Source organism: Clytia hemisphaerica, unplaced genomic scaffold (genome assembly GCF_902728285.1).
Source record: "Clytia hemisphaerica strain Z4C2 unplaced genomic scaffold, Clytia hemisphaerica genome assembly, whole genome shotgun sequence".
Taxonomy (NCBI): Eukaryota; Metazoa; Cnidaria; class Hydrozoa; order Leptothecata; family Clytiidae; genus Clytia; species Clytia hemisphaerica.
Genome location: NW_027104528.1, coordinates 1,441,795 through 1,456,000, shown reverse-complemented (window position 1 = coordinate 1,456,000; position 14,206 = coordinate 1,441,795). Strand labels below are relative to the sequence as shown.

Here is a 14,206-nt window from a genome sequence, read left to right as displayed (position 1 = left end):
TACATATCTGCGCAAAATAATTACATATCTGCGCAGAAATTACATATCTGCGCAAAAATTACATATCTGCGCACAACAACAGACAAGAGCTATCAGAAGAGGAGATAATTGCATTGCCATATTTTGAAAGATGTGAGCTTCTGAATAGTAATCCAGTTCTTTTAGTAAGGCACTTTCAATATCGCGTTGAAGTTTTCTGTAAAGAGATTGTTATTAACGGGCCATTAGGAAAAGTGAAATTCCATGTAATTAGAATAGAATTCCAGTTCAGAGGTTCTCCCCATGCACATTGTCTCTTATGGGTTAAAAATATGCCAGTCTTAACACTAAAGAGTATTGAAGAATATACACAATTTTTGGATTCTGCTATCTCTGCCAATATACCCACTGAACCATCTAGGTTGAAGCAGTATCAGGTTCACCGCCATTCGGAACATGTCAAAAGTATGGAAATAAAGAATGTCGTTTTGGATTCGGTAAATTTTTCACCCACAGAACAATAATCGCAAAACCATTACCTGCAGATACACCTGATAAGGATCAAATTTAATTGAAGCAAAAAGAAATATTTTCAAAAGTTAAAAATCATATTGATGAATCCACAGATGAAAATGACTTTCAGGTTCACCTTAAAAGAAATACAAATTCTTGCTTTGTAAACAACTATTTTGAAGAGGGTCTCTTGGCATGGCAAGCCAATATCGATCTCCAACCAGTATTTAATCATTACAAAGCAGTGCAATATATGTGTGCATACTTTTCAAAAAATGAAACTTCCAGCTCAAATGCAATGAAGGAGGCTTTAGCAGAGTGTAAAGAACTTGAAAAAGATAAGTTTGAAACAATGCAAAAGTTAGCTCAAGCATACAGTGATAACAGAGAATGTTCTGTTCAAGAAGTTGTCTATCAGTTGATGCTTGTACTTTGGTTGCGCAAAGGATACTCTCAGGTCATGTTTGTAAATACTAATTTACCAGAGGAGCGTTTTCATATGTTCAAGTCTGAGGAGGAATTGGCTGAGCTTCCTGAGGATAGTGAAGATGTTTTTAAGAAAAACATACTGGATAGATATATCGATCGACCCAATAGAACTTTTTCAAACGGAAAATACAGAGAAATTGATTGTTTATTTTATGCACAATTTTGCAGCAACTTTGAACTTGATAAAAAAATTGATTATGCAGAACTTATAAATGACAGTCAGGCTAATGTGCTTGATGACACTGTTGTTGAGGAAAACCATGTAGAAAACCCACTTCCTAAGAAAATTCCCCTAATGAATTCTAAAGAATGTATGAGATGTCGTAATACACACCAAATCGTCATTTATATCCAGAAAAGTATGCTCATCACCTTTTGATGTTGTTTTATCCCTTTCGCAAAGAAGATCTTAATTTACACGGCTCATATATGCTGAAATTGTCCAGTCCTGATGTTTCAGAAAAAAGTCAATAGAAACAGAGAAATTTTTGAGCCAAACTTCGAGTTGGTTGAAAGTGCCTTACAAAACTATCAGAGTGATTTATTAACAAATCAGAACGCTTTCGCCCAACAAGAGAATGACTAAGTATTTAATCTGCTAAATGGGGGGGGGGGGTTCAGGGGGTACCCGATTCCGCAATTCCGTCAGTTTTTTCTCCAATTTCCGTCAAACCGTCTTAAATTGAACCAAAATTCCGTCACCGAAAATTCCTTTGAAATTCAATATTTTTGTCGAAAATTCCGCAAAATTTGAATATCTTTTACCAATACCGAAATTCCGCAAATTTTTTTACTAAATTCCGTTTTTCCGCACTAAAATTGTCTAATTTTCCGTCTCCGTCAGACAACCCAATTTCCGTAATTCCGTCTAAACTTTCGCCAAATTCCGCCACTCCGTCCGAAAAAAGGGTCGAATCCGCTCCTCCGCCAACCATGAACCCCCCCCCCCCCTAAATGAGGAATTAAATAACAATACGGATATTGAGGAAGAACTGCATGATGAAGCTTTGGCCAATTTAGCTCCAGCTGCTGTTCATAGTACAACTTTTTCAGAGGAAGAATTGAGGTTGAACATTGAGTCTTTGAACGAAAAGCAACGAGAAATCTTTGATGTTGTCTATATGTCAACTAAACGATATGTACAGAACAAGAATTTAGAATCTCCGGAAGAAATTGAACCACTTCGTATCTTTTTAACTGCAGCTGGTGGATGTTGAAAAAGTTATCTTCTCAAATGTCTGTATGATGTTTTAAACAAGCTTCTTTGTCGCAAAGGTGACACATCTAAAGCCAAAATCTTGCGATTGGCACCAACCGGTGTTGCTGCAATCAATATTGATGGTACAACGATAGATACTGGTCTCGGTCAATCCCGTCACGGTTTTCTACCACTAAGTGATAAACAAAGAACTAATTTTCGCCTCAAACTTCAAGACGTTAGCTTGATTTTCATTGACGAAGTATCCATGGTGAGTCCACAGACTTTACTGCAAATTCACCAACGCCTTTGTGAGCTATTTGGGACATCTGACCGTATACTGTTTGCCAATAAGACAGTTATTGTTAGTGGTGATCTATATCAGTTACCTCCTGTTTTTGGCGGCCCAGTCTTTACATTGAATGGGTTTGTGATAAATCTATTAAAACTTTGGCGTCAATTTAAATTTGCTGAGCTTAATGAGGTTATGCGCCTACAGGGTGATAATACATTTGTAAATTTGCTGAACAACATTAGAATAGGAATCATAACAGAAGAAGATGAAAGAATTTTGAGATCCAAATTTATTTCACAAGATGATCCAAATTACCCATGGGATGTTTTGCATTTATTTGCAGAAAACAGCATGGTGAAAGCTCACAATGACAAAATGATTGAATCACTGTCAACACCTATTATCAATATTTTTGCCATTGAACAATACCCTCGTGGACTTGCAGAAAGTAAAATTCACGAGATTAGAAACAAAAAATACACAGATACTGGAGGCATAACTTATCAACTTACTCCAAGAGTCGGTGCTCGAGTTTTGTTGACTACAAATCTGGACATAAACGATAGACTTGTAAATGGGCAACTTGGCACAGTTAAGCACATTGAAGTTTTGAATGGTAAATGTGAAAAAATATATGTCCTTTTTGATGATGTTAAAGCTTGAAATGAAAAGATGAAAAGTGATGACTTTGCACGCCGCAATGGTTATGTTCCAATTGAAAGAACTGAAGCTAAATTTGGTACCTCCAAAAGAAAAGAAATGGTAACAGTAATCTGGACACAATTTCCTCTTATTCTAGCATATGCTTGTACTGTGCACAAAGTTCAAGGGTTGACACTTCAAAAGATTGTTGTCAGTTTTCAGCTGCAAAGACAAAACCAATTTAACCCTGGTCAAATGTATGTGGCATGGAGTCGTGTTACATCCCTGGATGGGTTGTTTCTTATTGGCAATTTTTCAACATCTGCAATTATATCAAGTAAACCTGCTGATGGAGAATATCAAAGACTTCGATGTAAGGAAAATGTACTTGAACCTCTGTGAACCTCTGTATTCCTTTAATCCTTCAGACAAAAATTTGGTTTTGACTTTGCTTAATATTAGATCTCTTAGACTAAAGTCTGCTTCAATCAGGAACTACAAAGAATTGGTTGATTCTGATGTGTTACTTTTAACAGAAACACAACTTAGCATTGATGCAAATGTTGAAGAAGTTGAATATAACGTGAGGCCTTTCAAAATGTTATTTAACAATGTGGAAGACAAATTCAAAAGTTTAGCAATAGGGTACAGAGAATGCATAACAATATTGGAAGATCAACATGTCTCTNCCTCTTTTTTTTCTAGTCTACAACAGTGCTATCTGAGTTACCAGATATCGATATTATTTTTGGCGATTTTAATATTGACCTGCTGAAAGAAAGTGAAGAAAAACGAAATCTATTATACTGCCTTCAAGATTTCAATCCACTCGTAGATTTTCCAACACATGTAGATGGAGGTGCCATTGATCATATTTTCCTCAATAGCTCCTTTAATGATGCCTTGGTGGATGGTCTTAAATTTTGCACATGCCTTTCAGATCACGATGTTTTGAAAATTGAAATTTTTTGATAGTTTTATGTTTTATTAATAGAAAAACATGGGATTCAGATTTCCAATTTATGATGCAATAGGGGTGGGTGGGGGATGGGAGTCAAGGGACTCCTTTTAACGCAGTAGGCTTTTAAATGGCACAAGTTTGGGTATCTTCAAGAGTTCAAGCTAGGACTTAAAAATAGTCACTGACAACTTAGATATTTCAGTAGCGCAACTTATGCCATATAAAATCCTATCTAAACTTTCATCGTTAGGCACAAACCAAAGATTAAGGCAGTTTATTTTTGTAGTGAATGAAAGTGACATTATAATGGTCATTTGATCATTCATATAAAAATAAAGAGTTCTTTTTTTACCATACAGTGAAATCTTTTGTTTAAATATTCTCAACTAAAGGCTTGTCGCTTGTCTTATTTAGCTGCTTAAATTTTGAGATATTTTCAAGAATATGAGGGGCTTTGTGATAGGTCATACATGAATTAAAAAGATATGTTTTTTTAAATGAATTTATAAGATGCTAAAATTAGTATTTAGTTAATATTTTTGTAGTTTTGTCTTTTGTTATACTGAATTTTAATAGGAATAGAAATCACTTGTGAGAAGAAAGGCCTGAGACTTGACTCTTTTGAATTTTGTTAAAATTAAATTTTTCTTTTGATGCTAATAAATTCAGTCCTGGTTAAACGGACTAACCAATATTGTTCAATGTTTCGAAAAGCATTTCTTGATTATGTGTTTCTTTCCTTTATTAATGAAGCACTTATTACAGTCGATAAGATTTTTTAAGAATTTTTTTTAGAATTTTTAAATTATTGAAATAAACTTGTGTTATTTTATTATTCTAGTTTTGTATTATTTCTTTGTTTACTGATTTGATTTTTTCATTTAGAATGTCTTATTTTAGTCAAAACTTATATTCTGAAACCTACTGTAAAAATATAAATGAATTGATACTTTTCATGCACCACAAAATGATAATGAACAATGATTAAAGATGATATTTAACTTTAATAGAACAATAAATAAATATGGACAAAAGTGATATTATTGTTGGTGTTTGTCATGATGAATTTGGATCAAATATATTTCAAAGTCGTCATTCGGTATGATGTCACCCTCGACAGAAACGTATGAATAATACCTTGTCAATTATAAATCATGTTTTGGATATTGAATTGCATTATAATCGTGAGTATAACAAAGTTTAACTATTCAATTTCTAGTCATCTTTTTTCACTATGAAGAAAATGGAAAAATGGTTTTGAAAATTTCATAAGGGTATAAGGTTCCTTATTGTTCCGAACATACATCTTGAAATCTGTCTGCCACTTTGATAAATTATATATATATTAAATTTAGCTTAGTTGGGAGAGTAATCGTCCGCCAAGCGAGAGGTCGTAAGTTCAATCCCCCACTCGATTCGTTACATTTGAGAGAATTGGGGGAAGTACATTAGTGCGAAATCTATCGACTCTTATAAATGTTTATTTCTTTTATCAAAATCCTTAATTTCATTGTTTTTTTTTCATTTTAAGCTTTACACTTGGATGCAATTCATTTGTCACGAAAACTCAGCGAAGTCGAATACATTACACGTTATTAATCATTCTTTCATGATAAAACATGCTGCATAAAGTTAAAAACAATATCAAAATAAAGGTCGGATCTTGATCAAAATGTTGGGAAAAATGCTTGTCACACTGCTTTTACATTTCTCCCCGATAACGATGTATCCTGTTAACGATATATCCTGTATCCTGATTATGATGTATCCTATTTATGCTGTACCCTGTTTACACTATTTCCGCTAACGTTGTATGCTATTTACGTTTTATCATGTTACGTTCTATCCTGTTTGCAATGTTTCATGTTACGTTTCTGGTTTTAGTATCACTGGTGAATGTTCTCATGATTGTACCTTTGAATTTGATTGACTTTGGGATTAACGGAATTATGTTTTGTGGATGATTTAATGTTGTTATCAGACACTATTTGCATGGAGAATAATGGACATAAATTTTCACAAAATGATATATTTTATTTCGGAAAAATAGAAGTAGTGCATATTTTTGTTTTTCTGGGAATAATGAAAGTTTTTAGAAACCTTTCATTACTTATTTTTACGAATGGTTACATTTTTGTTAGAACTTGACTTGTGAAAATATTATATATTTATTATAATAGCTGTTCAAAAAATGCTTGAACTAAGAAATAAACAAAAATACCATTGAAATACATTTAGATTATTTGCTTCCTTTGTGATATCTATTGAATTGATCAAGGACACTTGTATAGAAAATTGAGTTGATTTTGGGGGAAATTTTGGAAAATCTTTTTGGAATTTTTTAAAGCTTTTTTTTAAGGCATTCTCGCTATTTGAGGCTTTTGCGGAGGAAATATTTATCCGCATCTTTGCGGCTCTTGTTTTCTTTCATATAATCATAACAAAACATGATATTGACATGAACTTTGAAAAGTGATGCAAACATTTCTCAGCTAAAGCAGATCGAATGACACTGCATCTCTTGAAATGGCAGCACTGTCAATGAAAGGTTGGCAGAGACCCGAAATGAGGTGAGTTTTAAATATTTGAAAAACTAGGATAAGCACCGACTTGCCTCATACTACTTAAAGGCCGGGGCCTTTCTGTTGCTTTTCCATTTAAAGGAAAACCAACAGAAATGCAGATTTTTGTTTATTTGATTAAAAATATCCATATGCTTGTTGCTTCTTATATGGGGGGTACTTAGGCAAATGGAGGGTACGGTATGTGCCGCCCTTAAGGGTACCTTTTTTGGACTTCCAAAGTCCCAGTAAGGGTCGGAAAAAAAGGAAAATTTCAACTCTTTACCCCCTGAAAGATCGAAATTTGGTCAAAATTGGTCGAATTAGTCCCGCTAAGGGTCGTAAAATTCACAAAATTTTCCTTTGTTTTCTCCTTTTTAGTCCCGGTAAGGGTCCAAGGGTCGAAAGTCGGGTGATACCTCCCTGTCAGCTCGCAACCCTAGTACCAATCAAGCTATCCCATATTTTTTAATCTCGCAATTGATTAAGAATGGTCACAAATTTTAGTTAGCTCGGGGCTCTGCATTCTACTAGGTGTATGGCTTATGAGATGGGCCTTGATTCGAAGAAGGTCAAACTTTCGACTTTAGAAACAAATTATATAGAAAATTGAAGGGTAAGAAAAACATAGCTTTGATTTATGTTATCAATTTTTAGATTTAGAAAATGGGGGGCGCTGAGGAGGGTCATCACCACAAGAAGACTTGTTTCAACATTTGGCAGCCAACCAAGAAGCAACAACAAAGATATAAAGATCCCAATCTTGGAGAGATTGAATAGTGGTGACGTTCTAGTAGGAGACGGAGGCATGACGTATGCATTGGAAAAACGAGGATATGTAACGGCGGCTCAATGGACACCAGAAGCGGTGGTAGAACACCCAGAAGCTGGTAGAGTATTCTGTCTTATAGGAAAGGGGACACTTAAAGAGAAAGTATTGTTGTATGCAAGCCAGGGATAGAGTGCATAGCAAACATCTTACCACTTGTACTAAAACACCACAAAACGCGAAGTTACATAACAAGTGACACTTTTAAAAAATACTCTAAAGTTCTAAGGGTCTCTATCGAGTGGAATAAAAAATATCAGTACGAAGGTTCGTAATAAATACCCAATTATTGAATAGATACAGCCGTTTTAACCTTTCCAGCGCGCAACTTTTTAAATTTTCACGCTGTCAGCGCGCAACATTTTTTCAGAAAATAGACATGTTTAGTTATTTGATCATAACTCAAGAACTAGGAATCTTTAGAAAAAAAGTAAGGTATCCCTGAAAAGCTACTTAAATTCTACAACCTTTAGACCAAGTACCAATCCAAATAAAATATTCCTACAAAAATGGTAGCATCACGTAAACCACAGTTTTTTTTCACGTTTTGCGGTAATGTCACTTTTTTTGCATTTTTCACTTCTAGAGCAAAAAAAAGTGGGGGGAAGTTAATTAAAAAATCTGTCTTTGGCTATTTATCAATCTATACATCATTTTGAAGTAATATACCAAAAATCAGCATCCAGAAAAATCTGTATGTGTCACACCAGCCTCTCAAATATCGGTCACTTTTGCCAAAAATCACGATTTTCGGCTAAAAAAATCCAATATATACAATTTTGAAGTATTTTGATGATAATGTGTTTCCAGAAGCAGCTACAACATCAAAAATGGTGTAAAAGTATTCCCCAACTATCTAAACAACACTTTCAATCAGTATTCTTAGCTCCTGAAGCTTTTGAAGGGTATCGGCTACCGTGAAACTAGATGGCATAGTCGGCGACAGTTGCAAAGTTTCCAAAAACCGTAAGCCTTTTGAGGCAAACTCATTGCTATCAAATCTGATCTCTCTTGCCCATAAGGAATGCTAAATGTCATCATAATAATTCCATGTGGCTGTTATGTGGTTCCTGCCATCATTTTGATCCATATAAGCTGTAATCAGGACATCGTTATGAGCCAAGAATTTCGGGGATCGATCGACCGTTGCTGGTGGAGCGGAAGAAGTAGTGCAATTCAACATAAATCCAGGCTTTTCAAATTCTTTGGTGCTCCTTTGAAATAAATGAGGTGTAGAAAACACTTTTGCATTGAGTTTGTCCACTTTCCATGCTCCAACCTGAATAAAAAGTAAAAAGTACTGTAAGTTTGGGTCGACTCCGATGGTTTGTCGAGAAAAGTGGTCAAAATGACAAATAAATGGATTTTTTATGCTAAAAACAAAACACAAAATATAAGATATACTTACTGGATGTTTTGCCATTATAAAAACAATGTTTCCATGAAGAAAAGTGGCCTAAACCAGTCAAAAAATCCAAGAACTTTAGCAGTAAGTTGGAAAAACCCATTTCTTGGTCGCCATCTTGATTCAGTGTTTTTCTCTACCTTTTCTCCGAAATCTGCTGCCTCACCACGTGATCAAAACATTACATCACCATATATCAAAAGAAAGCTTAGAACCTCTACTTTCCGTTTCTCTTTACTTCTACGGCTAGCAAAGAAGCCAATGGGAGAAATATAGCTTAGAAGATCACTATGTCAAAAAGACGACTATACTCGTCCGCCGGAACGTATGCTCGACGACTATACTCGTCCGCCGGGCTGAAAAGGTTAATAAAACAGAGAAAACACAAATGCACCCCAAAGAACATTTTTGCAATAGTCAATAAAGGAGAGGAAAGGCACCGATTTTAGAAGTCGAGAAAAATGCCCTACTTTGAACGGGTTAGAGAGCAGTACTTTTAAGAGCAAGCCTTTGTAATACTGTATAATTAATTATCTTTCAGTTCGCCAACTCCATAGAGAGTTTGCAATGAGTGGTGCCGACGTCCTCCAAGCCTTCGTTTTCAACGGTACGGATGATCGTTTGAATCGCTATCGAACTGGTGAAACAAAACTGAAAGTAAGTTTACAGGAAAGTTCGTATATTTGTCAGGTAGGTAGACGAAATCCTTATGAAGAGCATTTAGGTAAATTATGGGTTAAACTTAAAGTGCAAACCTCGAGGTTTCACTTTCAAGTCTCTTAAAGTCATCTCTGTGTCACAAAGCCAATGGGAAAACCGCTGGAAAATTCTGCCAAAAAATTGTTCCCGGTGAGAAAAGTCCTTGTAATTTTCATCCAAGAATCCGTATTGAGCTTTTGATTTTGTGCGTTACACGGTAAAATAATGTATCAAAAGGAGCCGTCCACATGGTCTGTACGCACTAAGGGAGGGTATGCTTGCGTACAGGGGGAGGGGAGGGGTCAAAGGAAAATGTACGTTCACAGAGAAAATTTTTTCATAGCCCTTTTTCGCTTGTTTTTTTGTCGACTTTTACGCTTGTTATACGCATCAAGGAAAAGAAAAAGTTTCTTGATAAACATTGAGTTTGATGTATGAAATAAAGGTCCGAATCAAACGATTTGGGGGGGGAGGGTGAATGAAAAAGTACGTACGTATAGCCATTTGCGTACGCTTGCGTACAGGGGGGAGGGGGTACTCGATTTTCAACATTTTAGTGCGTACGTACTATGTGGACGGCCCCAAATAGGGAATTTCCCATTGGCATTTACCTCCCTCATTTTATAACCAGTGGCTTTCGAAAATTCTCACCAGGTGACCGGAGTTCTTAAAGGGTTTTAAAAGAAGCACTGGTCGATGGACAATTCTTTCCATTACAGTGTGAAGAAGTCAATAAAGCAGGCTGTGAGCTTGTAACAGAAGTGGCTAAAGAGTTTGGTTGTTACGTTGGATTTAATGTGTCGACAACTGCTGCTTATGAGATGGAAATGGGAAAGAAAAAAGTCCAAGAGGAATTCGAAAGGCAACTGAAAGCGTTTGATGGATTCGAGTGCGATATATTGATCGCTGAGGTAAAAATATTGCATAAAGCACCAAATTCGTACTCAGTCCCTTATTTTGCTAATTATCAATCATTGCGTAACAATAGAAAAGTGGTACAAATTGCTCTTAGCACAATGCTGATGGCATCCACTTAAGATTCAGACACAATACCCAGCTGGCACGCTCACAACGTTGTTTTAACATTTGTCTAACGTTCACAACGTCCATAAAATGTTAGATGAACGTTGAAATAACGTTGTGTGCCAACTGGGTATTGATAAAATAAAAGATCTAAATCATAGGATTTTACTGAACCTTTCGAAATAATACTGTAACATTTTTATTAGCCACGATCGTACTGACATTTTGGTATATATCGATCCACCAGAGAACTAACAAAGAGCAAATAGGGGAGGAGGGTTGGTAGACGAAGAGCAGACTTTGCAATAGATTTTGGGGCCAAGGCTCCATACGAAATTCAAGAAGTTTGAGCGATATGAGTAACGATGAGAATAAAGTTGTCATTCTATCTTACACTCTGCCTTATAGTACATCAGTAGCGTGGAAGAAGCCGTTTGGGCAGTCGAAGTATTGAAACAAAGGAATCTTCCAATTGCAGTCACATTGAGTATCAGTCATCTTGGAGATTTTAACGATGTCACGCCAGAAGAATGTGGGAAAAGACTTAAAGAAGCTGGTGAGACTTTTTAAAAATTTTTGTTGAGATCTTTTTGAGAAATTTAAAGCATTTTAAAAATAAGTCGGATGTCGAAGGTTACCAATCATTGGTGAAATATTTATCTATAGACATGAAGGGAACTAATTTTTGGTAATATTCATCAAAACGCCATTTCTTCCAAAATGAATTTTAATTGACAAAGCGCTGCTTCTTAAAAAACGGACATAGAGCACCACAGCCAACATCTTGCTAATAAAAGGCCCGATCGATGACGGGTCAAAAATGCTGCCTCGCCAAAAAAATTAATTTCTTAGAAAGTTCTTTCTGAATTTCCAAAGCCCCTTATTTTTGTCCAAAAAAACATCAAACAAAAATACCAATTAACCCAGCGATTCGCCAAAATTAGTTCCCTTGAGGAATATACCCGCAAATGGAGGGTACGGTATGTACCGCTCTTAAGGGTACCTTTTTTGGACTTCCAAAGTCCCGCTACGGGTCGGAAAAATCAGAAAATCAAATTTTGGTCCCACTAAGGGTCGGAAAAATAGGAAAATTTCAATTTTTTACCCATTGAAGGATCGAAATTTGGTCAAAATTTGTCCCGCTAAGGGTCGTAAAATTCCCAAAGTTTTCCTACTTTGTTTTTTCCTTTTTAGTCCCGGTAACGTAAGGGTCCAAAGTTCGAAAGTCGGGCAGCTCCCCCGTCAGCTCGCAACCCTAGTATCCCCCCCCCGGGGGAATATGAAATATTTCACCAATGATATCTAAGCTTTTAGACACTATTACTGCAAGAATGAACGTAAAACTTTATATAACAATTCATACAACAATTTCATAAAGGTTCGACCTTCAAACTGAAGATTACCTGAAAGTTGCCTGAAGATTGTCATAAAAGTGGCATGAAACTGCCAGTAGCAGAACAAAAAAGTGCCTTTTCTTCCTGACTGACCCTCAAACTTTTCATTTATTGATACAAAAGCAAAAAGTAGCATCACAAAAGACAATTCTGATCTGACTTTTCAGGTGCAGACATCATTGGAACGAATTGTCGATTCGCACCAATTGACACATTAGATGCTGCCATTATGATGAAAAATGGTATCCAAGAAACGGGGATGTCATCACATTATGTTTGTCAACCAAATGGATGGGAATTAGAATGCAAAAATAAACATGGCCATTCAGAAGAACCAGAATGCCCTTATGGTAAGATCATTTTATTACTGAGATTTAAAATAGAACCACACATTCAAACCCTACAATGACTTTGTCTAGTTCTTTTTGACAAGAATAATTCAAATATAAGTTTAGCAGGTTGTTTTGTGACGAATTTGACTCACAAACAAAGGTTCGTGACTAAGCTTAATTAAACTAAACTAAAACTTTAACCTTAACTAAATCCCTAAATTTTAGTCTGGATTTAAACTTAAGTCTCACAACCCAAAACATTCCCGTATGGATGGAAATATAAATAGCAAGATAATAATAGTAATAGCAACACATTATGAACAAAAAGAAATGCAAAAGGAGATAATTTTAAGTCGCTAATATTCTGCCAACTTCTTCTTCAGCGATGGAAAGCAAAACAATCACCAGATGGGATGCACAAGAATTCGCAAGGAGAGCATATGAAGCTGGTATCAGATACATTGGTGGTTGTTGTGGTATGGAACCTTATCATATAAGGGCAATCGCTGAAGAGGTAAGCAGTAGCGTAGACAGGAGGGGCGCAAAACTTGTGTAGGAGAGCCGATTTTGATGACACTGTAATTATCTATTCATTATGTAAAAAGATAACTAGAGTGTAATCAAAATCTGCTCTCCTACACAAATTTTGCGCCCCTCCTGTCTACGCTACTGGTAAGAGAGACAGAACTAAAACATGTGGTCTAATGCATGTTTGTCAAAATAAGAGCATCCAGGTAACAAATCCGCGATCCTCACCATGTTTCGTTCAAAAATTGAAAGAGGGGCAGGTGGGTGAGAACAATAGACTGACAAAGATTAAAATATTACTGGGCCACCCACCAAACATGTTTCATTGCAATGGTTAAAGATCGTGAGAATTGAGATTATTTCTATTGTGAACACCTTTTTCTTTTCCTGCACAGCAATGTAAACACAGCACATAAGTACTCTATCTCAACATAGACTATGATCTCAATTGGATATACAGGGGAGTCTCTTTAACTCAAACCTCTATTACTCGAATGTCTCCTCAACTGGAACAAGTTATATGTATATACCTCCACATGTACTTTCTTATTTTTAGCTTCGTGAAGAGAGAGGAAGATTACCATTGAACAGTCGTGGTGTAAATGGAAGTGCGTTAAGAGACCATCCACTCGAAAGTATGAGAAAAAAGTAAGTAGAAAAACTCCACAAGAAATAACTTGAAAGATCAGTACCCCCTATGGTCAGTAAAATCGGGTTTAAAATCTAGGGTGGTCCCAAAACAATGGCAGAAAAAAATCCAAGGATGTTCCTGAAAAATTAGAAGAAAATCCAGACCTCCTCAATATAAGGGGTACAAACTTTTTCTGGAATAGCCCATTTGAAGTGAATACTTAACTACTGACTGTCTTGCTTTTTTTCAATTTAGGGCAAATAAAGAATTTTGGATGAACCTGAAGAAAAGAAGATGAAACAAAATAATCAATTAAAGCAAAAGAAGTAGATTAAAAGTAGTCCCTCAAAAGAATTTAAATAACAATCTTAAATTGTAAATATTTTGAATAGGCCTTTTCTATAAATCAGTTTTGAGTGCAACTGCCTCGTTTTGCAAATGTTACTTCTATCCTTTTATAAATAGAGTAAAATTTTTATGAACTCATTTGGAGATTAATTACCATAGCAAGATATCTTGAAAACGAGGTGAGCGTTGTTCGTCGTGAAGTACTGTAATTTGAGTATCGAAATATTTGATTTATTTTTCATATTATAATTTTTGTTTCCTTAAGGCGAGACCAATTTAATTTGTTGTTCTACGGACAGATCGTTAGAAAAATATGGGTCGGTCGGTCGGCAAAATAAGAATAAATTTTTCATTTATCAGGGTTGGTAAGGTACCGAGA

General features: G+C 35.7%; 1 protein-coding gene across 1 annotated transcript; it reads left to right on the top strand.

Moving 5' to 3' along the window:
• The first annotated feature begins 6,554 nt into the window (after positions 1-6,554).
• On the top strand, positions 6,555-13,961 carry LOC136822077 (S-methylmethionine--homocysteine S-methyltransferase BHMT2-like). The gene is made up of 9 exons (XM_067078288.1): positions 6,555-6,647; positions 7,296-7,528; positions 9,414-9,529; positions 10,291-10,482; positions 11,003-11,150; positions 12,156-12,338; positions 12,704-12,834; positions 13,405-13,496; positions 13,735-13,961. Exons 1-9 carry the CDS (start codon positions 6,604-6,606, stop codon positions 13,775-13,777), a joined length of 1,182 nt encoding a protein of 393 aa, XP_066934389.1. The 5' UTR covers positions 6,555-6,603; the 3' UTR covers positions 13,778-13,961.
• The last annotated feature ends 245 nt before the right edge of the window (positions 13,962-14,206 follow it).